This window comes from Chlamydomonas reinhardtii, chromosome 1 (genome assembly GCF_000002595.2).
Source record: "Chlamydomonas reinhardtii strain CC-503 cw92 mt+ chromosome 1, whole genome shotgun sequence".
NCBI classification, from domain to species: Eukaryota; Viridiplantae; Chlorophyta; class Chlorophyceae; order Chlamydomonadales; family Chlamydomonadaceae; genus Chlamydomonas; species Chlamydomonas reinhardtii.
The window spans coordinates 6,158,380-6,179,153 of record NC_057004.1 but is presented as its reverse complement, the minus strand read 5'-3'; the positions used below and the strand labels follow the sequence as shown (position 1 = coordinate 6,179,153).

Below are 20,774 nucleotides of genomic sequence, written 5' to 3'. Positions count from 1 at the left end.
ACCGAAAAGTTGCTGGCTGGCTGGAAGTTTGCTGAGCGCATTCCTCCCGCAGGGGTACTCCTAGAATTACGCGTGTCCCTCAGGTTTCCCATCATCGGGCTCGATGCACGCGCACCAACAATGGTGCACGGCACGGCCATGCCCAGGTCCTCGACGCCCAACCCACGCATCCTAGCGCGACTCAAGTTGCGCTGACATCTTCATTAGCACCTGCATCAGCTACGTCCCCACGGCTGGGATCCGCCATTCCGCGGGACATTCGATATCGTACTGTGTCTGACACGACCACGCCCTGAACGCCGCGCCGGAAAGATCTTCTAAACGGGGTGGTATGGGGCGGTCCCCGTTACGGCCATGTTACCATCCAACGAAGAATTGAACGCATTCTGTTCAGTGCTCCTGCAGGCATTGAGCCCAGCTTTCGAGCTTGAAGCGCCAGCTGCTTGCTCTAAGCCGGCCATCAGCGGCCACCAGGGGCCACCCGCGGCAGCTGCTTGCCCGCGCGGGTGGCGCGGTTGCGTCAGCGCCGTCAGCACGACCAGCCAGCTCATCCACTTCATCTGCATATTGCCTGCTAGCTCCCTTCCAGGTCCCTGCAAGCCGCTAACCTGTGCCCGCGTGTCCCTTGCCACACCCCGCACGCCCAATCACCCCGCACCCCTACCACCACCAGCCCCACACGCAATCACGCGCTGCCCCCGTTATCCATCACATCCTGCAGCGTCGCGCCGCCAGCAGCACCAGCGCCATCCCCGCCGTGCACCTCCAGCCGCCCCAACGCCGCCGCCTTCCGCCGCCGCGCCATCTCCAGCTTCTCCAGCTGCTGGTCAAGCGCCGCCACCAGCGCCTGCGCAGCCGCCTGCCGGCCCGCCGGGTCAGCACATTTGGGCGGCGCCGGGCCCTTGACCACCTGCATGGCCTCCAGCCGCTCCTGTGTGTTCGAATGTGCGTGGGAGCGGTGGGAGAAGACAGAGTTTGCACTGGAGCCTGGCGGAAGCGAGTGGAGTGCATGGCTTGGTGTGAGCGCGTAATGCCCAGGAACGTCCGAACCATCCTTGCCAGGTTGCAGTCCCCAAGCCCGGCTGCTTTCCGCTTCCTACCTTGGTGTATGCCGCCGTCCGCGTTGCTATCCGCTTCAGGTCCGCGTGCAACGCCGCCGCCCGCTCCGCCGAGCTGGCGCCGCCCTGCTCGCCCTCGTCACCCTGCTCCCGGCTCGCCCGCTCATGCATCTCCGTGATGCCGGCAGGCGGCTTGACGTTGCTGCTGTTGAGAGCCCCCGGCGGTAGCGCGGCCGTCGAGGCCGCCTTGGGGCCCTCCTTCACCTCCACGCCATTCTTGAAGAGGCGCACGCCGCGGCCCTCGCAGTTCTGACAATAGTTCTGCGGGCACGCACGCGCAGGCGCACCATGATATAAGTTGGGCGCCATAAGCATAAGGGGCAATGGTCGCTGGGTGCGGTGCGTTGGCAGGGAGGTGTGCTGGCAATCCTGAGCTGTGGCAGCACTGCCCGTTCGCTGCCAGTGCCCAACTCCGCAAGCAAGAGTGCTATCTCCCCCCTTTGCCTGATACGGTAGCTGTGGACATTCTAGCGGCTGACCTTATCTAGTTCCCGCTACCAACACGTGGGTGTCCTCACCTCCAGGCGCCTATGGTTGTAAATCTCCACGATGGTGCCGGTGCCGTGGCACTGCGTGCACACGGACGCGTCCACGTTGGAGGAGGCACGCGCGACGCCCCCGGCACCCGTGCCTGCAGTATGGGCATACGAATGGAGATGATGCGGCTAGCTGGATGCACAGGTTTGCGCCAGGAGCACCGTTAACGCCGGAAAAGGCACGAAGGGACAGGGTTCCGCTCCCACCGTTATCAGTTCCAGCCGCACCTGTCGGTGCCGTCGACAATGCCCCATCGCCCGCGGTACATTGTAAACACGATGTATCAACCTGCATAACGCGGGGAAAGCATACATCTCTGTCAGTAACTAAACGCGAGGGGCGCGCGGGGAATTGTGGGGCCGCGGAGTGCGCGAGCGTACCTCTTGCTCCGCCCTTTGCCCAGCGTACTTGTCTCTAAGCTTATCTATAAGCTCTTGCTCCTGAGGACTGAACGAAGCTTGCATTTGTGGGTGAGACACGCGAGTTGGGTCAACGATGTTGCGTTCTAGTCGTCGTCAAGAGTGCAGAAGTGCCTGGGTTCTATATTTATATACTAAGCTGTCTCACACAAATAGCACTCTTCGTATTGTGCTCTTGGGTGTGTCGCAATGAGGCGCCCAGAACACCCGCACCCGTTTGCTCTCCCCGACGCTCCCCCCCACCCCCCACAGGCCCCCACCCCCCATTCACCCTTCCATCAGGGCTTGGGGACCAGGCACCTTGAGCCCCTGGTGTGCAGCCACAGCAAAGCGACATATGCCGGCATAGCAACGTGCTTGTCGACACATCCTGCATGCGTTTGAGCACAGAAGCGGCACACAGCCGTTGGGCACACGCCCGCATGGGGTCAGCAAGAGCACAAACACCTCTGCAATAATGTACTGCATTTATTTATGCATGGTTGTCACGTGGAATTGTTGATTGCCACGCTAAAATAGGTTACCAGGGCGCGCTCCAGCAAAACCGTTCGAAAGAGAGGCGAAAACTGAACGTGATCTGCGAGCTGGCATATCGGGACGCTGAAAACTTGCTTTTGATAACAGCTGCGTGTTTAATTAGGCGGTGCGGCGACAGGATAGGCTCGGAGGGGCTCCCGACAGTAGGGTGGTATGGCAGACGCTGGCCGCGCACCACCCGTGGGCCTGGTAAGCGGCCGTGCCCCACACGCGTGCCTTACCTGTCACCACCGAATGCTAGACACATTCCGGCAATGGCATAAGTTGGCTGCCTGCGCTACGTGTGCTCGGCTCCTCGTGTTCGACGACAAACCCTCGATCCGTAAATTTCCCGTGCCCCCAACGCCCCGGCGATGCTGTCCCCAGGGCCCTCAGGCCGGGGGCGCTGGTGGTGGCGGCGGTGATGACGTGGATGAGGTGCTCATGGAGCACGTGGCCGAGCTGATCCAGCTGATCACAGAATACCGGGGCCAGGCCGCGGAGGGGGCGCAGATGCTGGCAGCAGACCCCGACAACCCGATTGCACAGGAGGTGGGTGGGTTACCGGTATGTGGCCAAGCCCAAAGAAAAGGTCCCATCCATGGAAAGGTGCTGACAGCTGGGCGGCTGGAGGAGGGGAAGCGCAGGGGCAGGAGGCTGTAAGCGGGTGGGACGGTAGGGCGGCTGAGCAAGCCCACATGTGCGTACAGCACCAATGCAGCAGAGCTGAAGGTTCCTTTTGAGAAGGCTCACCCGCGATGTCCGGGCATGTGTGCACCGCATGGAGCATGTGGGGCGCTACCGTAGGGAGTCGCAGGAGTGCGGCGGGCGCTCGGCTCGCCTGTGCACGAGCAGGCACGGCAGCCCCCCGCTCCCAAACTAATGACTGCCATGTTGCTAACTACAACGCTGCTCCCCTCAGGCGTTCAGCATGATACAGGACGCCCTCAACGGCGCTTATCTCACACTGGCCGAGCACGGCCTCACCGTCACCGACGCCGGTGAGGTTGTGCCAGTGGACAGTGAGGAGGCGGCCGCGGGCGCGGCAGCGGCGCTGGCGGGCGCGGCGGCGGCGCGCGAGGCGGCGGAAGCCATCCCCGCCTCCGGCGAGACTGTGGAGGAGGCATTGGAGAAGACGGCGACCGCCATTGCAGCGGCAGGGGCGGCGGACCCCGACGCAGCGAATGCCGTGGTTGCGAAGGGAGTGGTTGCGTCGGCCGTGGCAGGCGTGCTGAACGGCAGCCAGAACGCGCGGGACGACAGCCCAGGGCCGCCGGGCCAGGCTGCGCACGGGAGGCCGCGGCAGCACGGCGGTAACAACCAGGCGCCGACAGCAGCCGCCGCGGCGGCAGAGGCAGCGGACGCCGCCGCGATGCCGCCGCCGCGCGCGGCGCCGGGCGGCGCCGGCGCAGCTGCGCGGCCCCGCGGCGGCGCCGGCGGCAACGCGCGCATGCACCCGGCCAACCGCTACTACCGGTCGGAGCCAGACTTTGCCGCACTGGCTGAGCGGTATGAGGAGCTGCGGCCGTACGTCACCGTGGACCCCAGTGAGTGACAGACGGTGCGAGGCCGGAGTGGTGACTTGAGGGCAGTGGGGGCGGAGAGGCCAGGGTGCAACGTGCGCGAGCGCCCGTCCCGTTGCCCGAACGACGACGCATGCACTCTGCCGCCCCTCACTCAGGGCCCCGTACCCAGTGCCCAACACCTCCACTCTGCACCCTCACACCTGCGCCCTCACCCTGCATCCCTGCAGGCGGCCGCGCGCACCTGGACACCACCAGCTGGGCCGCCACTCGCGCGCTGACGGCCTGCCTGCTGCGGGACGACTTTGGTCTGGCCTGGTGGCTGCCCGAGGGGCAGTTGGTGCCGCCCGTCACCAACCGCGCCAACTACCTGCACTGGGTCAACGACCTGTTGGCACTGTCGGCGCCCGAGGAGACACACGGCGGCGCAGCAGGTGCGGCATCGAGGGAGGGGGAACGGGTATGTGCCCAAGCCCAAGAGTAGTTCCACCGGAAGCGGTGTTGGGCTGGAGAAGGCGCGGGGCGGTGGGTTGGTTTGCCTTTCACAGTAAGAAACAGAGAAGCTGTGGTTTCGTGGCTGAGATGGCGATGGTAAGGCTGCTGGACCGCTGTAAGTGATGCCAGGACTGCCGGCCCTAGACCCCACTTCGCACATTCCCCGTCAGCCACAGCTCTCTCCGCACTGCCCTGCCCTGCGCCACCTCGCGCGCCTACTGCGTCCCGCATTGGCCCTGGACGTGACGTGTCGGGTCGTGACGCGATGTCGCGCAGGCGAGCTGCTGCCGCTGCGCGGTCTGGACATCGGCTGCGGCGCCAACTTCATCTACTGCCTGCTGGGCGCCGTGCTGTACGGCTGGAGCATGAGCGGCGTGGACGTCACGGCCACGGCGGTGCGCTGCTGCCGCAAGCTCATTGCAGACAACCCGCAGGTGGGGCCGTGGGCGTGTGGGCGTGTAGTCGTGTGCGTGGGCGTGGGGGTGTGCGTGCGCGTGGGCTTGGGCTTGGCATTGCCTGTGTGTGTTTAATATTTACGGGAGGAGTTGTGGTGGAGCACGGAAGGGGCCGGGCGTGGGGGGGCGGACTGGGACGTTTGATTTTGGTTGGGTCCCATGCGTGCATACGTGCATTTTATCCTTGGCCGTGTGTTTGCTGGCTTCCTGCACGCAGCTGTCGGGCCTGCTGGAGCTCCGAGACCTGTCGCACCTGCACCCAGAACTGCAGGTGGGGCCGTGGGGGGAGGGGGGCAGTACCGCGGGCTGCCGGCTGGGTGGTACAGTCACGTGCTGATGCTGGTGCTGGTGTGCGCAAGCCGTCACTGTGCAGGCACGAACCCCACGCATGCGCATCAGGCTTCCATTTGTACTGGTGTGAAGTCTGTGTACGTGCGTTTTGCACGTCTGCATGCGATGCCCCTGGCCCACTGACGGCGCAGCGACCTAGTGCCGCGGCACCCCTGGACGCGGCCCGGGCGGCGGGCGGGCGGCGCGGGCGCAAGCGCACGGCGGCGGAGGCAGCGGACGCAGCAGAGGCCGCAGGAACCGCGGACGCTGCCGGCGCGGCTGGGGCTGCGGACCAGCAGGACTGTGGAGAGGGCGGCGAGGGTGGGGCAGCGGCGGGGCAGGCGGGGGAGGAAGGCAGCCCCGATGCCGGCCCTGGGAGGGGCGGGGCCAGCTCCCACGACGCATCTGCCACGGGCAGCTCCAACCTCGAGGTAGGCGCCCGTACGCACGCACGGAGAGAGATCGCATGACAGTATCCACTCTGTTGACATTTCTGTTGTGCCGCGCGTGGCGTTGTGTTCATCCCATAAAACCGAAAGTCATCACCTTGATGTCAAAGGGGCGGCACCCATTCATCGGGCCACAGGTCGGCATCTTGTTTCCAGCGTTCGCGGACGACGAGGAGACGTTCGCTTTCACCATGTGCAACCCGCCCTTCTTCGAAAGCATGGCAGTGAGCCGGGACCATCGCTTGCCTGGCAGGGTGGGGGCAGTGGGCCGGGGTCCTGGGGACCTTGACTGAAGGGAGACAGCGGACGAGGCTGGAGGTGGACGTTGCTTGCGTGGGCTGTAGCAGTGCATGCAGCCTGTGCGTCTCAGAAGATCTGCCCCGGACCCGTTGGGCTGCCTGCAGGAGGCTGCACGCAACCCCAACACAGCCTTCGGAGGTGCGGCTGGCGCCGGCGGCGACTGGATGTTGCACCAAGCTCTGACGCGCAAACGCTCGTTGAGCGTTGCTCGTTGCTTACTCGGCTGCTTTACGCCTGCGCTCGTGCAGGCACGGCGGCGGAGATGGTGTGCCCTGGCGGCGAGCTGGCGTTCGTGTTGCAGATGGTGGCGGAGAGCGAGGAGCTGCAAGACAGGGTGCACTGGTGTGTGCAGAAGCAATTGCAAATTGGCAGCGGCAGTGCCTGTAAAAACGCGGGGCTGTGTGCAAAGCAGGGCGCGTTTGGGACTTCGTGAGTTCGGTGACTTGCCGCCTCGCAACTGACAGCACTTGCTGGTGGACCTGCACACAGCCACACAGTCTTAACAAAAGGGCGCCCCCTGTGCAACGATGCAGGTTCACAACCATGGTGGGCAAGAAGGACACACTCAAGGTACGACCCGCGTCACATCTTTGTACACACGAGCCCCAGCACACGCGCGTCTGGGAAGAAGCAAAGAAGCTAAGGGGATTGTTACCGGACCTCTATGTTGGGCCACGCGCGAGCTTTGCTTATGCATTAGTAGAGAGTGCAAGCAAGGGACAGCACAGCGGCCGCTGCTGCAATGCGGTTTGACGCTGCTCCTACCCTGTTACTGAGCGTTGTAAATGTGTGTCGGAATTTTAAAATGCAGGCGGTCAAGAAGGAACTGCACTCGCGCCACATCACACAGCTGCGGACCACAGAGCTGGCGCAGGTGCGGGTTGCAGGCAATATGGTGGACGATATGGCTGGCGGGGCGGTGGTGTCAATGCTTGGTATCAAAGTATGTGTTTGCATGTACCGGCATGTGTACGGCTGGATGTAAGGGGCTCGGCACCTCTGGCCACTTGGCTTGGCTTTCGCTGACCCAGCGTAGATGCCGTCCTGCTCGCGCCACGGGACTCGGTGCATTTGGCTGTGCGTGGTCCTCCACGTCACTTGTGCCTCTCTGCTACCACTGCATGGCCCCGTGTGCAGGGCAAGACGTCTCGCTGGGCGGTGGCCTGGTCCTGGCAGGTGGACCCAAATAAGGCGATGCAGCCGCTAAGGCGCCTGGAGGATGCGGCGGCGCCATCAGCGGCGGGGGTCGCAGCAGCAGGAGGAGCAGCAGCGGGCGTGACTGCCGGCTCGGCTGCGGGCGCGGCGCGCGCGGCACGGCAGCAGGCGCTGGCATCGGCGGCGGCAGGCCCAACCCTCGCGGCCGCGGGATTGCAAGTGCTGCCACGTCGCCATGTGGGGTTCACGGTGCAAAAGGTGAGGGGCAGAAGCCGCGTTAGTGCGTGGAAACTAGCGCCGCTCTCACCTAGGCAATGACGGCCGGCCTGGCCCCAGCTGCCCTCTCTGCCCCCAAACCTGCTGCCGTCAATCCACCTGCACGCCACGCCGCCACCCTCTTCACCTACCCGCTGCAGTCCGGCGTGCTGGACGGGCGGGTGCTGCTGCAGCGGCTGCAGGCGCTGCTGCAGGAGGGCGGCTGTGGGCCCGTGACTGCTGACCTGGCGCGTTGGAGCCTGACGTGGCCGCTGCAGGTACAGGAGCTGCCCGGGCTGCTGGCCCTTGCCACTCAGTCCGTAGTTCACGCCGCTGCAAGCCGCACTGCGTGACCATGTGCTGTGCAGGTACGGCCTTCCGGTGGCGAAGGACTTTCCGGCTCCGCAGCTGGTGCTGGCCTCCTGCCGACCGGCATCACGGTACGCCATGCGCGGCTTGCAAGTGCCATGCTACTTAGGCGTCAGCAGGAATGCACGCCCACGCCCCACGTCCCGGGCACATGCATGCGTGCCACAACTTCCATGTGCGCTCCTTTCTTTGTGTATCATGGCAGTACCTGTTCGCGCCCTTTGCCCGTGTCTACAGGCGCGCCTGATGGTCGCCCAGCAGCAGCGCGGGCGAGTGGAGGTGGTGGCGAGCATTCCCAACGCCGCGCCGGACACAGCAGCCCGCGCCTTCGCCGGGCTCATGGCAGAGCTGGAGGCGGCTGTGTCGGCCGAGTACCGGCAGTAGCAGCCTGAGCAGTTGCAGAGGCGACCAGTTTGCATTAGAAGCCATGAAGAGCTGGCCGGGTGGCACCATTGCAGCAGTGTTCGGGTGCGTCTGGATTCGGCCGTTCGGCGTGGGACGCGTGTACGCTGTTGCCTCCTGGCTGTGAGCTACAACAGGTGACGGATAGTCTGCGACGCTATGTTACAGTTTGTTTTTGGCAACTACAAAGTTTCCCCTCGTTTAGAACACAGCGTTGATACGTTGGCAAGTGTGTTATGGCCGGTTTGGCCCCGTGTGGCTGTCGGACCCGTGTTACGTTGTTATGGCCTTACGGGTCCATCGCGCGCAACTCTGCATCACGCCTGGTCCCACGACCGGGCACGCCTCGAAACCATCACTGATGCCCGCATTGTCCTGCTCCCTGTCACCCCGTCACTCCTGTCACCCCTGTCCCCTGTATTCTATAGGAATGCAAGCACCTGTCGTGTGCCAAAAGACCTGAGCTGTGTCCGTGCTGTGACAGGTCGGGCCCGGCCACTCTGGGGCATCCACGCCGGCGCCAGCAGATAGTAGATGGGTATCTTCCCGCGGGCGTGTGACGATGAGCCGCGTCAGATGAAATAATAGCGATAGAGCGCATTCAATGGAATGTGCCGTCCCAAGTCCCGCCGCGCAGAGTCAGCGTTATGAACATGGTTTCTGTGCTCGTGCGGTCCTTTGCGTTAGCCAGTCACAACATGCAGTAATACGACGCTGTCAACTAAGCACGATGCACACCAGGGCCAAGCAACACGAGAGCAACACGCACCGTCCGCGTCATGGTTGACCCCAACGTACCGTTTCAATCCTGGGCCGTGCAGTTGGGCGCTTTACAAAAAGTCGTTATTCATATATCCTTGGCGTTCGTGACGAAAAAGGCCGCTCTCGCGCGCGCCCAAATCGGCGAGCGGCCAAATCGCGTGTACGGTCTGCCACTCTGCCTGCTCTCCGCCTTCCCATCCAAAACAGCTCAGAGTAGAGAAGAGGGGCATTATAAGCACAGTTATCACCTTCGCATCATCTCTTTACTCTGTGAAATCTTCACCTAAACGTTCCTGGAAGCCGCCTCATAGGTTCTCAAATTGGTTCTGCTGGCCCTGCCGACCCTATAGTTAGAAGGCCAGGATGAGGGTGGCGCCTGAAGGGGCGGGCACTCTAGTATGCGGGGCACTCTCGGCTCTGTGCGTGGCGCGTCTCTGAGGGAAAGCAGACCGCTGTGTCGCAGCTCTGCCCTTCGCACGTCCGCAACATTTTCGTCTCGCTGCCTCCGGCGAGGCGGAAGGGCTGGACCAATGTCCAGCGAGAACATCCTTTTGGACCGAGCTCTTAGCGTCCAGGGCCCCGGATATGGCTACCTGCACCTTGGCGGTGTATACGGGGACTGCGTGGCCACCACGGCGCTGGGCTATCGGGCAGCTGCGCCGAGCATGCCTGCCTCCGCTTCAGTGCCCTCTTTCGGGCAATCGGGCGTGTTGAGGCCGCACCCGCGGAGATACTCGCAGAATGCGTTTGGAACATCATTGTCGCCCGTGCACGGGCCTTCCGACGGCGGGACTGGAGCAAACGTCTACTGCATGCTGCCCCTGGACACGGTGCGCGCCGCTAGGACGCATGGCAAGAGCGGGAGCGACTTCAGTGCACGGGAATGGGTGCTTGGGGCTTGAGTTTCCGCTTGTGTGCGCAAGGCTTCTCACGCACTATCCCCGCAAAACGCACAGGTCAATTCGGAAGGCGTCTTTCGGTACGCGGGCTCGGCTTGGTTTGCTCAGGCGCTCCAATTGCTCGTGGCGTCTGGCGCTCATGGCGTTGCGATGGATTTCTGGGTAAGTGAGGGGTTCTTGACACATTGGAGCGCTCCGTCCGTGCGCCTCTCTTGTCAGTAGGCCTCACGTGCCTGCCCTTCTCACGACCGCAGTGGGGCGCTGTCGAGAGGAGCCCGGGGCAATACAATTGGAGCGGATACAAGCAAGCCCTGGAGGTCATTAAGCAGACCGGGCTCAAGGTCCAGGTGAGGCGCTTGTTGTCTCTCGTTGCGAATGCGTGAGACAAATTTGCTAATGCGCGACGCGCGTGCCGACCTTGCAGGTGGTGTTGAGCTTCCACGCGTGTGGCGGAAACGTCGGTGACACGGTCCAAATACCGCTGCCGGACTGGGTCGTCCAGGTGCGAATCGGGTTCACGCAGAGCGCTGCTACAGGGGCACATTGCTTGTGCACCATCATCATGCTGGTGTTGGCCGAAGTAGCAGCCATTCGCCGCCCCGAGCCTGAGTTCTGTATGGAAACGCCTGCCTGCCTGTGCAGTGCGCGGAGGCGGACCCGGACCTGTTCTTCGCGGACCGCCCGCGCAACGGTGGGCTGGGCAACCGGAACCGGGAGTACCTGTCCATCTGGGCGGACGACGCGCCCGGGGTGCTGCGTGGGAGAAGCCCCATGCAGTGCTATGAGGAGTACATGGTCAGCCTCCGGGAAAACTTCAGCCAGGTGCGTTACGCCGCACAAGCGGCGCTGCTGGCAAGCTTCGGAGCTGCTTGCTGGCTAGAGAGCTTCACAAGCACTTGGGCACCCGGGCAGGTGGTTGTGCCGTTTGTTAGACGAATTTCTTGAGAACTGACAGCGTGCTGCACACCTGGTACCCATTTCAGGAGCTGGGGACGGTAATCGATGAGGTGGTGGTGGGCGCTGGCCCTTGCGGTGAGCTGCGCCTGCCGTCGTATGTTGAGGCGAACGGCTGGCGCTTCCCGGGGGCGGGCGAGTTCCAGTGCTACGACCGCCGCGCGCTAGCGTCGCTGGCGCAGGCGGCGCGAGAGGCGGGGCACCCGGAGTGGGGGTACACGGGCCCGCACGACGCCGGGGAATATAACAGCACGCCGGAGCACACGGGCTTCTTCAGCCACAATGGCAGCTGGAACACGCCGTACGGCAGGTGCGGTTTATTTGCGTTAGAAGCCAGCGGGGGTATGTGCGGTAGCGCTGCCTGTGGTTACACATAGCGAGGGCATGCGCTGTGGATTATGCGAGGTCCCACACCATGCCACTTGGCCTGAACAGTTGCTGCCTCGCCTCTTGCAGGTTCTTTCTGGAGTGGTACAGCGGCTGCCTGCTAAAGCACGGCGACCGGCTGCTTACCGTTGCCAACGCCGTGTTCGCGTCCAAGCTCAACCCGCCGCCACAGCCGCCGCAGTCGCTGCTGCAGACGTTAGGCGCGGCAGGGTCGGCGCTGGCGGCGCAGCTGCAGCAGGTGGCGCAGCAGACGGTGGGGTCGCTGGGGCACGGCAGCAGCGGCGGCAACGCCATGGGGAACGGGGCCGGCAGCGGCCCCAGCTCGTCGCACGGGGTGCAGGCGTTCCTGTCGCCGATGGCGCCGGGCGGCATGAACAGCTACGTCACCAACACGCCGTTCCAGCCGATGTCCTTCATGGGGCTGCACACGTCGCAGACGTCATCGGGCGGGCCGCGCATGAGTACGCATTCGCTTAACCGCATCCTAGAGACCGGCGGCAGCTGTGGCAGCAGGCCGGGCAGCGGCCACGCCAGCGGCAACGAGCTCACCGGCTCCGCTAGTGCGGACGGCGGCGGCATGCCACCGCCGCCGGCGCCACCGCTGCCGCGGAGACAGGCCACTGAGGGCATGCTGTCCTCGTGCGGCGTGCCCAGCAGCATCTCCCCCTGCTGCACGTATTCGTCCATGTCCACCTACACTGGTACAAGCAGCGGCGGCGCCAGCGGCAGCACTGCCAACATGATCATGGCGACCGCCGGCAGCTCTGGCTCGCTCATGTCGCCCCGGTCTATGTCGGTATTCCACGGCACGGCATGCGGTGCACCACACAGTGAAGCCCACGGCGCGGTCGGCGCCGCGGCGGCTGCAGGGACGGTGCTGGGCGGCAGGCGAAGCAGCGGCGGCGGGGCGGCAGGGTCGCCACAGAACGCGTCGGGCGTCTTCAGCGCCGCCATGAATGCCATGGTCACGCGCGGCGTTGCGACCGCTGCGGCGCTCATGCAGGCGGCAGCAGCACAGGGTGGGGCAGCGACTAGCATGGCTGCTACGAACGCGCGGGCGGTAGCCGCTGCTTGTGGCAGCAGCAGCAGGACGTCGAGCGACAGCGCTGCCGCCACGAACGTTGGGACAACGGGCGCCGCGGCGTTGGCGTCCGGAGACGCCACCATGATTGACGTCGAGCCGTCTGACAACTCCCACACGTCCACCGTAGCGGAGCTGATGAACGCGCAGGGTTTGTCGGGCTCGAGCAATGCCAGCGGGCCGCTCGCCCACCCGCTCAACGCGGCGGCGCAGCCTGGCACCCTGGCCCCGACCGCCGTCACGGCCGCCGCCTCGGGCGCCATCGTTGCGGCGCCCGGTGCCGGCCACGCAAGCTGCCACCCCAGCCCGCTGTCCGGAGTGCGCTTCCGCTCCTCCGCCTCCACCTTGGCCGACGCCGAGCCCATGTTCGGCAGCGGCCAGGGCACCGCCTTCGCCGCGGTGGCGGCCGCCGGCGTCATCATCGCCAGCGGCCACACCGCGCGCATGGACCTCTGCAACTCGCTGTCCTCGCTCTCCACCGAGTTCACCACCACGGGCGCCACCAACGGCGCCGGGAACATCGCTAGCATGCACTACCTGGACGTGGCGGCCTCGCTAGTTGCGGACGGCGACGACGAGAGCGACGTCGGCACCAGCTGCTGCACCGCCGGCGCGGCGGAGGAGGCGGATGAGCTGTTCCTGGGTGCGGGCAACAGCGCCGGTCGCACGCCGCACCCCAGCATTTCGGAGCATGCCGCAGCGCTGTCGCTGGTGCCGGTGGCCGGGCGGCCGTTGCACCACGGGCAGTCCGCGGGCACAAGCAGCGGTAGCAGCGGCGGTGGCCTACAGGCGCAGCTGCAGCAGCTCCAGCCGCCGCACGGCGCACGCATGGCCGGCATTTATAGCGATGACGGCCGAAGATCGAGCGCGGAGCTAAGCGGCATGGGGCTAGGCGTGGCCACGCTGGGCGTTGGCATGAGCACCGCCAGCGCCGGCACCGCGGTCATCAGCGGCGTTGGCGGCGTCGGTGGCGTGGCCGCTGCCGCCACCAACCCGGTCACAGCTCTGCTGTCGCCGACGACGTCGTACCACACCGCCGGTACGGCGCCAGCACTTGCAACTAGCAGCGGCGGCGGCGCGGGCGCGGCGCTATACGGCGCGACCGGCATGCACCTAGCGCTCAAGATTGCGGGCATTCACTGGTGGTACCGCTCGCGGTCGCACGCGGCGGAGCTGACGGCTGGCTATTACAACGTGGATGGCCACGACGGCTATGAGGCCATCGTCAACCTGGTGAGAGCTGGGAGGGCCGCCTCGTGAAGGCCATCTGGAGTTCCGCGCTGCCCATTGTATTCTGCCTGCTCTGCTGTGTTTCCGTTGGCATAGAGAAGTCTGAAATGCCCGCTAATTATGCTTACCCGCACCGGCTCGCTTTCGCCCCGACAGTGCGCCCGGCATCGGGCGAACCTTGTGCTCACGTGCGTAGAGATGTGCGACTCGCAGCATCCGGCGCAAGCGCAGTGCGGCCCCGAGGGGCTGCTACGACAGCTGCGTCAGCTCGCAGCACGCGCGGGCGTGCAGCTCAGCGGCGAGAATGCGCTGGTGAGTGAAGCGGCGCGCAATACGCATGCGCAGTTTGGGACTACTGCTGTTGGGCTGCTGATATTCGTGTTGATGTTGACCCGATTGTGTTTTCGTCTCGCTTTATGTTAAGCTAGCTCTGCGCCTTTCGTATGAATGCGTGCAGCCCATCTTCTCGTCGGGCGGCGTAGACAACGACGCGCTGGACCGCATTGTGAACAACATGCGCTCCTGGCCCATGCCCAACAACAACGTCAACAGCCGCGTCGGCATCAGCCCCGCGCCGTCCATGGTGATGCCCAGCGGCAACGGCAATGGAAACGGGAACGGGAACGGCAATGGAAACGGCGCGCATGCCAGCTCTGGCGGCAACATCGTGTGCGTCGGCTACCGAATGTCCGAGTCTGGGCGCATGGTGCCGGTTGGCACGGCCGCGTCGGCAGTCGTCAACGCGAACGGAAACGGCAGTGGGAACGGGAACGGCTATGGCTTGAACGGCGCTAGCGGGTCGCAGAGTGCGGCCGAGTCGGGTTCGCAAATCAACGGGCAGCCGACGTCGGCGGTGACGCCGCACGGCTCCACAGACCTGAACGGAGCGTACAGCACGTGCCTGTCGCCGGCCCCGCCCGAAGTGCTGCCGTCGTTGCGCGCCTTCACCTTCCTACGCCTGGTCCCTGAGATGCTGCTGCCCGGCTACCAGTCGCTGTGGATGCGGTTCATGGGCAAGCTGCTGGCGTCTTAAGTGGCGCGGCATAGCGCACAAGGCAGCGAGTGCGGGAATGGACGATGGATCGGGCTTTGGGGGGGGGGGACTCCGATGGTTGAATGCGACTGGCAGGGTACCTGGAACGGTTGAGCTGGCTGCGAGAAGGCCAGTGCCCAGGATGAGCAGTGCAGCGTTTTTGTTTTGTAGGTCACGCTTCAAGAGGCTCACAGTATTGCTTGCCCGGCCGCATGGGGTTGTGGTGGGAGATGTATGCATACGCGGGAATGCTGCTGCTACCAAACCGCCGAGCTGGTTGGCTGCTTTTGTGGACGAAGAACCCTACCCGGGTTATGTTGCAATGGGGACACTGCTTACCATATGGCGGCGGCTGCGGTGACCTCAGCGAGGCTCACATGCGCCCCTTCGATTGCACGGTGGAGCAAGCTTTGCCGGCGGTCTGGTCGTTGTTGATACGTACCGTGCACCGTAAGTTAAACGCACGACATGAAGGATTCCGTTATTTTTTGGGACTGGGTGGAACACCTGTGACTGCGGTGGAACAGGTTTGGTACGATGTGCGTCCTTTGTGCCTATGGGTCGTTTTGGGATCATAGCAATGCAATGTTTTGTAGCGCGGAATGCTGCCTGTGGCTCAAGAAACATGGTGACGGTTTGGTTTCCACAGGTTTGAAGAGGAACGGTTTTGTGCAAAGGGGCAAGTTGGCTGCAAAGAAGGACAACGGGCCGCAGGACCAGACAACAACTATCTGCATAGGTTACTGCGTGGCTTCGCATGAAGAAGTGGAAGATTGAGAGTGAAGGCCTGAACTCACAGCCACGACGCCGTACCCTGGGGCGATGCTCCTGGTTTGGTCACCGAGGTTCGACCAAACGCCAAAAGGGCGCGCCCTGTAAACAACAACATTGTGCCATCAGCAGTTCGCCCATGCACACTCATGCGGTGCGACGGTTAGCCTCCTACTACGGGAAGCGACTACGCCAGTCCGACCTAGGACGCTGCCAGGCGCCGTCCTCGCATCGCTGCTGCTGTTCTCCCAAAAGCCACGCTGAGGGAGTCGAGGCCAAACACATGGTCAGGGCCCCGGCACGCAGGAGCATGTTGTATGGTAAGCAGCACCCGAACACCCACACTCTCACGCGGGCAGACAAGTCGTCAACATACCTCTGCGCATGCCTAGCCGTCATCACTACTGCAATGTGTGTCCCAAAGCTCATTAACGCAACCATCGCACAGTCGACGTACCACGCCTCGAGCTCCCACGTGTTCGCCTCAGCCAACCCTTGGTCCAACCGCATCCCACTAAGACGGCGCTAATACCGATGAACTCAGGCTAAGTCCAAACCAAGGTGTGCGATGGGACAGTGTCAAGGCAGGTTGGTGAAGTCCCGTAGGGTGCAGCTGATTCCCGGCCCCCAGCAGATGGCAAACAATTTGCAACGGCAGTGCATGAGCGCAACCCGCTGGTCGAACGCCGGAGTTACTGTACCGATAATTTGCTGGCTGACTGAAAGTTAGCTGAGGCGCATTCCTCATGCTCCGGGCGCCCGGCCAGGCGATAGCACCAGACATGCACATACCGCAAGCGCAAACCCAGGTGCCATCCGACATGCCCACAGCAATAATGCTGACCCTGACAGCGCACGGCACGCTGCTCACAAGTCCCTTGGCTTCACGTCTCTGCAATAGAACCGCGCTAGTCCGCGCATGACTATCTCAGTGAGGATTCTCCATGACACATTCACGGTATTGAGAAGATTGGCCGCCGGCCAGGGGAGGCCGGGAGGGTGGTATCTCTCTGGACCCGAGATGGTCCCTCTATACAGGCCAGGGTGCGGTAGGTGCAGGGCTGGTGCGGCGTGCCCCGGGGGTCAAACTGTGTCAGGTCGCATCCTTATCGGACTGTCCCGTTATGTCAATTCTGCAATCGTACAGTGGTCCGGGGCGGGGGCAGGTGCAGGTTTGGGCGGGGCAGGTGCAGGTTTGGGCAGGTGGCATTGGCATTCTTGACTCTCGAGGTGCAGGGGTTTGTCGGGTGACATCGTGTGTGCGGCACGGCGCAACTACCTAGGCCCCCGGGGCGTGACGGGGCGTGCCGCTAGAAGCCTGTGCCCGTGTGCCGGGCTGCATGGGCCTTGCCGGGGGGTTTATAGCACTCAACCGCGACCTGGCTCGCTGGTTGAGTTGCCGCCAGCGCAAGCTAGCAGAATGACTATCACTCTGTGATAACTCATACCCAACCCATGAGCCTTGCATGCCTCTGTCCCTTCTCCGCCGCCTTAGTCTGCGTCAGTCTGCCTAGGCCCCGCAACAGCAGCCAGCTCTACGCTGAACAGCAAGTGTTATAACACGAACCTGGTCGTCCCCGTCAGCGGCTAGGATTGATCACCCTGGTGCGCAACGGGAATTAAGGGACTCAGTGGCCATACGGGGTCGCCTGCTGCTTGGCACCGTATCCGGACGATGCAACTCAACCCTAGCACCACGCCGGGTGGCCGTTCACTGGGGAACGCATAGAAGATAGTGGAGCAGTAGGGTAGGTGCGCTGACTAACGATGTGCCCGGTAGCGGAGTTTTACCAGAACGGTGATGGCGCATGTCAGGTTCAACACACGAACTACAGTGCCCGCCACGGGTGCGACATGCCCCCATGGTGTAGGGCTATCCGTGGCTCTCGCCAACGCGGCGTCCCCACATGTCCCCACACGCGTCCTCCGTGGTCCCCGGCACAGGCCGTCACCATACGGTAACTCCTCACTTGCACCTTTCTCAAAAGCCAATAACAAGCAAGGTCAATCCTATACCAAGTTGGCGATACACAGCCGCCGTAGCTACTGAACCACAAACGCACCACCAAACCCTAGACTGCACACGCTCATGCCGGTGGAGTGCCGCGTCGGCATTATGAATGCGACATTACCAGAAGGGACAGTCCGCCCAAGCAAGGGCGCCCAGCACCCAGGTCAGGAGGAAACCATCTCCGGCCCGAAGGGAAACCGCCCTCCCCCCGGCATTATGGCGCGACATCTCCGCTGGTTTGCTGCCGGCCACTCCTGGTTCTGTGGGTCTCTCATTGTCCCAGGCCTGAGTGTGCATTCCTGGACTGCCGGCAGCAACAGCGCACTGCGTCACTTGACGTGGACACACGTCAAGTGCCCAAGTCGTAATGCATGCAAGGTTTTAAGGTGTCTGGCGCGTGGTGGTGCGTCTGGCTGTTTTCGTGGCTTCATACTGCGTTCCCTGTCTCCGGACCTTCTCGCCTGCCTCTGCCACCCTTCCTCTCAATCAATCTTCTCAGGGCTTGCATCTTCCAGGGGTAGGCCGCCGCCGCTGGCGAGAGGGGCCCGAACCGTTTCCTCGCCCCACCGCATCCAAGGGCCCAAACGTGCGTTGGTTTTAAGCGTTTGTTTGGGGGGGGGCCACCCCCACCCCCCACGGGAAGAATGCAATGGTTACAAGAGGGACTTGCTAACGCGAGTCGCGAGCGATATCTCCCCTGGACCGCAGGGGCGTTAAAGGGGTAGTTGGCGAGATTCGGGACTGTATGCAGCCCCACGCGGCGAGAGTGCACTCCCAGAAATGCCCAATCGTTCTCGCCCAAAGGCCTGCATTGGGGCCCGTATCTTGCCGCTCCCCGAAGATGCAAGTCCTGTATCTACCCAAAGAATCTTCCTCTCAAGGAAAAGGTGGGCGGCGCCCAAGCCGCGTTGGTGCATGTCTGAGGCCGAAGGTTCAGAACAGGGGTTCAAACCCCTGGTTCAAAACTATCTCTTCTCCAGGACATAGCCGGGGTAGGTTCGCACAGGCACCGCCCGCCATGTGACCAGCCGCGTCCCGCCAAAACAGCAATAAATCCGACCACACATCGTGCCATGCTATTCTTGCCAGCAAAGACCGTTACGCAGACTTTGGCAGGTCACACAACCTGTGCGCCGGCGCCGCTTCTTGGGCGGCTGTCTTATGCGTCCATGCACCATGCAACCTTACGTCCATGCCGCTACGGGGTCAGCCCGCAATCTTGCTGCCACGCGGCCTCGCAGGTCGCATAGCGGAACGTCGGATCCTTCCGGCACGCCATGAAGTGCCAACTCAGGAAATCCAACACCCGCACGCGAACAGGTGTTCACACCTAGTCCACGCTGCATTGCATTGCTGAAAGCGTGTCCTCATCATCGCACACGCTTGGGCTCGCCATGAAGAATAAGAAGAAGCTGCTAATTGCCGCTGCAGGACCGCTCAGTATCTACCGCACCTCTCTCGTGTCTGTTGATAGGTCCAGGAGACATTCTTTGCGGGGCTTCGCAATACACTCTTCCCATGCGGGGCTTGCAATACACTCTTCCCATGCCGTGTAATTTCATACGTGTGAGCATGTGGTGGAGCGATGTACAGTACTGCTTTGTTCCCTGCGTCAGTCGCCTGCGCAACAGACGTCTTCATACTTCATTGGTCCTCCCAGGTACCCTGCCCCAGTGACCCCGCCGGCCCGCCCCCAGGCCCCAGCCCCACCCCCACATCCTTCCTTGCTATCTAAAACTATCAGATGCTAGTGCGCGATGGGGTTGGCAATTTGGCTGCCTCGGCTTGTGTTCCAGCGGCTCCAGTTTAGGCGTAGTCCCAGACGATCCCTGCAGGGACCAGCAGGGACCACACCGCGATCGCAGTCTAGGTCCGCGACACAGGTTATGTGGCATGCTAAAAGGAGGCCAGTGCATACGGTACAATGAAAGCGTTGGAACAGTAGGAGTGCTAGTCATGAAGCAAGATCGGGTGAGGGGAGATACGCGTGCCAGGGGGTGGGGGTGGGGGTGGGGGGCAGGGGCAACAGAGAGGAGGACTCGACAGGGGATCGCCGACAGGCAGCGTGGGTTACACGGACGATCCCTTGCGCATGCAGCCTCGCACAAAGACGTTAGAGGCTTCGTATACAGCATTCAAATTTCCTGTCCAGCAAAAGACTCTGCGAAGTCGACGCCGGATTCACTGGTTCACACACCCGATTGCTTGCCCAAGCCCGGAGCTTCTAGTAGCAGAGCTCTCGTCTCCGCATACCAGTTTTACGGAGCCCCCGCTATCCTAGCACTGGACGGCCTAACTCGCCAGGAAAGACCACCGATTGCTTCCTAGAACCAAGCTCAGCGCAGTGCACCTCCGCAACGATGGGCTTCTGGCTTGGAACGCTCGTGTTCTTCCTTATCCAGATTGTGGCGACGGCCACTATCAACTTTGTTGGCAAGCCTGGCAACAAGGGGTGAGCACCGACCGACCAAGCGCGCCGTGGAACGTAGGGGTCCCCCGGTGGAACGTAGGGCCGACCCCGGTTACCTATTGCTTGGATTTTGAGATGGCTTTCCGCAAGCGGCCACCTCTGCTGGTGCGGGCCCTCGAATGGCAAAGTCTTCTCCTGCACCGGACCGAAGTGGAAAGGACAACAAGGGCATCCCCTTCCGACTGCCTCGGTGCTATAGCTTTGTATGTGCACAGTCTGGCACATGCTGGATGCTGCCCGGGCTTGACGGTTTGACTGCCGGGGTGTGCGCTGTCACGCAGGCTAACGCACATTATGGCCTTCACCACCGTCTTCCAATTATGGTTCATGTAAGCGGGCGGGGCCGGTTGGGCTTCTCAAACGCAGCAGGGGCTTTGGAGTCGCCAGTGTCCGGGGCTTGACACGCCGGTGCACGTACGCTGCATAGCGCACCCTTCGGTTTTGTCCTGAATCGGCTGCATACTGCACATTTAAGCGTGAGGTGATTGCATAAATGTGTTTGATACAGCCTGCTGACGTGTAAACACATTTTGGCCGTGTTGCAGATGGGCCATCATCTACATGGCCCAAATGAACCCTCTGATCAACCCGGAGTACAAGGAGTAAGGCTGCAAGCGACCTAACAGCTGTGTGGAGATCTGCGCGCGTGTGTGTTGGCTTCGGATGCCTGTCGAGGCGATTTAGCGTCTGAGCGTAGTGAGTGATTCAAGCGTATGGAGAAAGGGGAGTCGAGTTGGGTCCAGGTGGCTTACACAGTGAACTTCAGGCACCGGGTCTCGGTGTGCACGGTGTAACACTTCCGGCAACAGTACTTTGACCCACAGCGTGCGCATGTGTACCTGAAATGCGGGTG

At 62.9% G+C, this 20,774-nt stretch overlaps 4 protein-coding genes across 4 annotated transcripts; 3 read left to right on the top strand and 1 right to left on the bottom strand.

Annotated features, from left to right (window-relative positions):
• Positions 1–58: 58 nt before the first annotated feature.
• Positions 59–2,220, bottom strand: CHLRE_01g044200v5 (uncharacterized protein). The gene is made up of 5 exons (XM_001689658.2): positions 2,036–2,220; positions 1,883–1,943; positions 1,637–1,749; positions 1,101–1,379; positions 59–931 (listed from the first exon to the last, which is right to left on the bottom strand). Exons 1-5 carry the CDS (start codon positions 2,117–2,119, stop codon positions 686–688), a joined length of 783 nt encoding a protein of 260 aa, XP_001689710.1. The 5' UTR covers positions 2,120–2,220; the 3' UTR covers positions 59–685.
• Positions 2,221–2,560: 340 nt separating this feature from the next.
• On the top strand, positions 2,561–8,686 carry CHLRE_01g044150v5 (uncharacterized protein). The gene is made up of 16 exons (XM_043058855.1): positions 2,561–2,800; positions 2,978–3,142; positions 3,513–4,137; positions 4,344–4,547; positions 4,885–5,042; positions 5,281–5,334; positions 5,546–5,824; positions 5,980–6,066; positions 6,247–6,280; positions 6,391–6,484; positions 6,676–6,712; positions 6,954–7,016; positions 7,280–7,555; positions 7,714–7,830; positions 7,921–7,992; positions 8,159–8,686. The coding sequence occupies exons 1-16, from the start codon at positions 2,765–2,767 to the stop codon at positions 8,303–8,305; spliced, it is 2,448 nt and encodes an 815-aa protein (XP_042928769.1). The 5' UTR covers positions 2,561–2,764; the 3' UTR covers positions 8,306–8,686.
• A 514-nt stretch (positions 8,687–9,200) lies between these two features.
• Positions 9,201–15,560, top strand: CHLRE_01g044100v5 (uncharacterized protein). The gene is made up of 9 exons (XM_043058854.1): positions 9,201–9,915; positions 10,042–10,146; positions 10,239–10,331; positions 10,409–10,486; positions 10,627–10,806; positions 10,968–11,248; positions 11,395–13,639; positions 13,793–13,948; positions 14,094–15,560. The coding sequence occupies exons 1-9, from the start codon at positions 9,616–9,618 to the stop codon at positions 14,667–14,669; spliced, it is 4,014 nt and encodes a 1,337-aa protein (XP_042928768.1). The 5' UTR covers positions 9,201–9,615; the 3' UTR covers positions 14,670–15,560.
• Positions 15,561–19,568: 4,008 nt separating this feature from the next.
• On the top strand, positions 19,569–20,774 carry CHLRE_01g044050v5 (uncharacterized protein). Its single transcript, XM_043058853.1, has 3 exons — positions 19,569–19,903; positions 20,203–20,250; positions 20,467–20,774. The coding sequence occupies exons 1-3, from the start codon at positions 19,812–19,814 to the stop codon at positions 20,525–20,527; spliced, it is 201 nt and encodes a 66-aa protein (XP_042928767.1). The 5' UTR covers positions 19,569–19,811; the 3' UTR covers positions 20,528–20,774.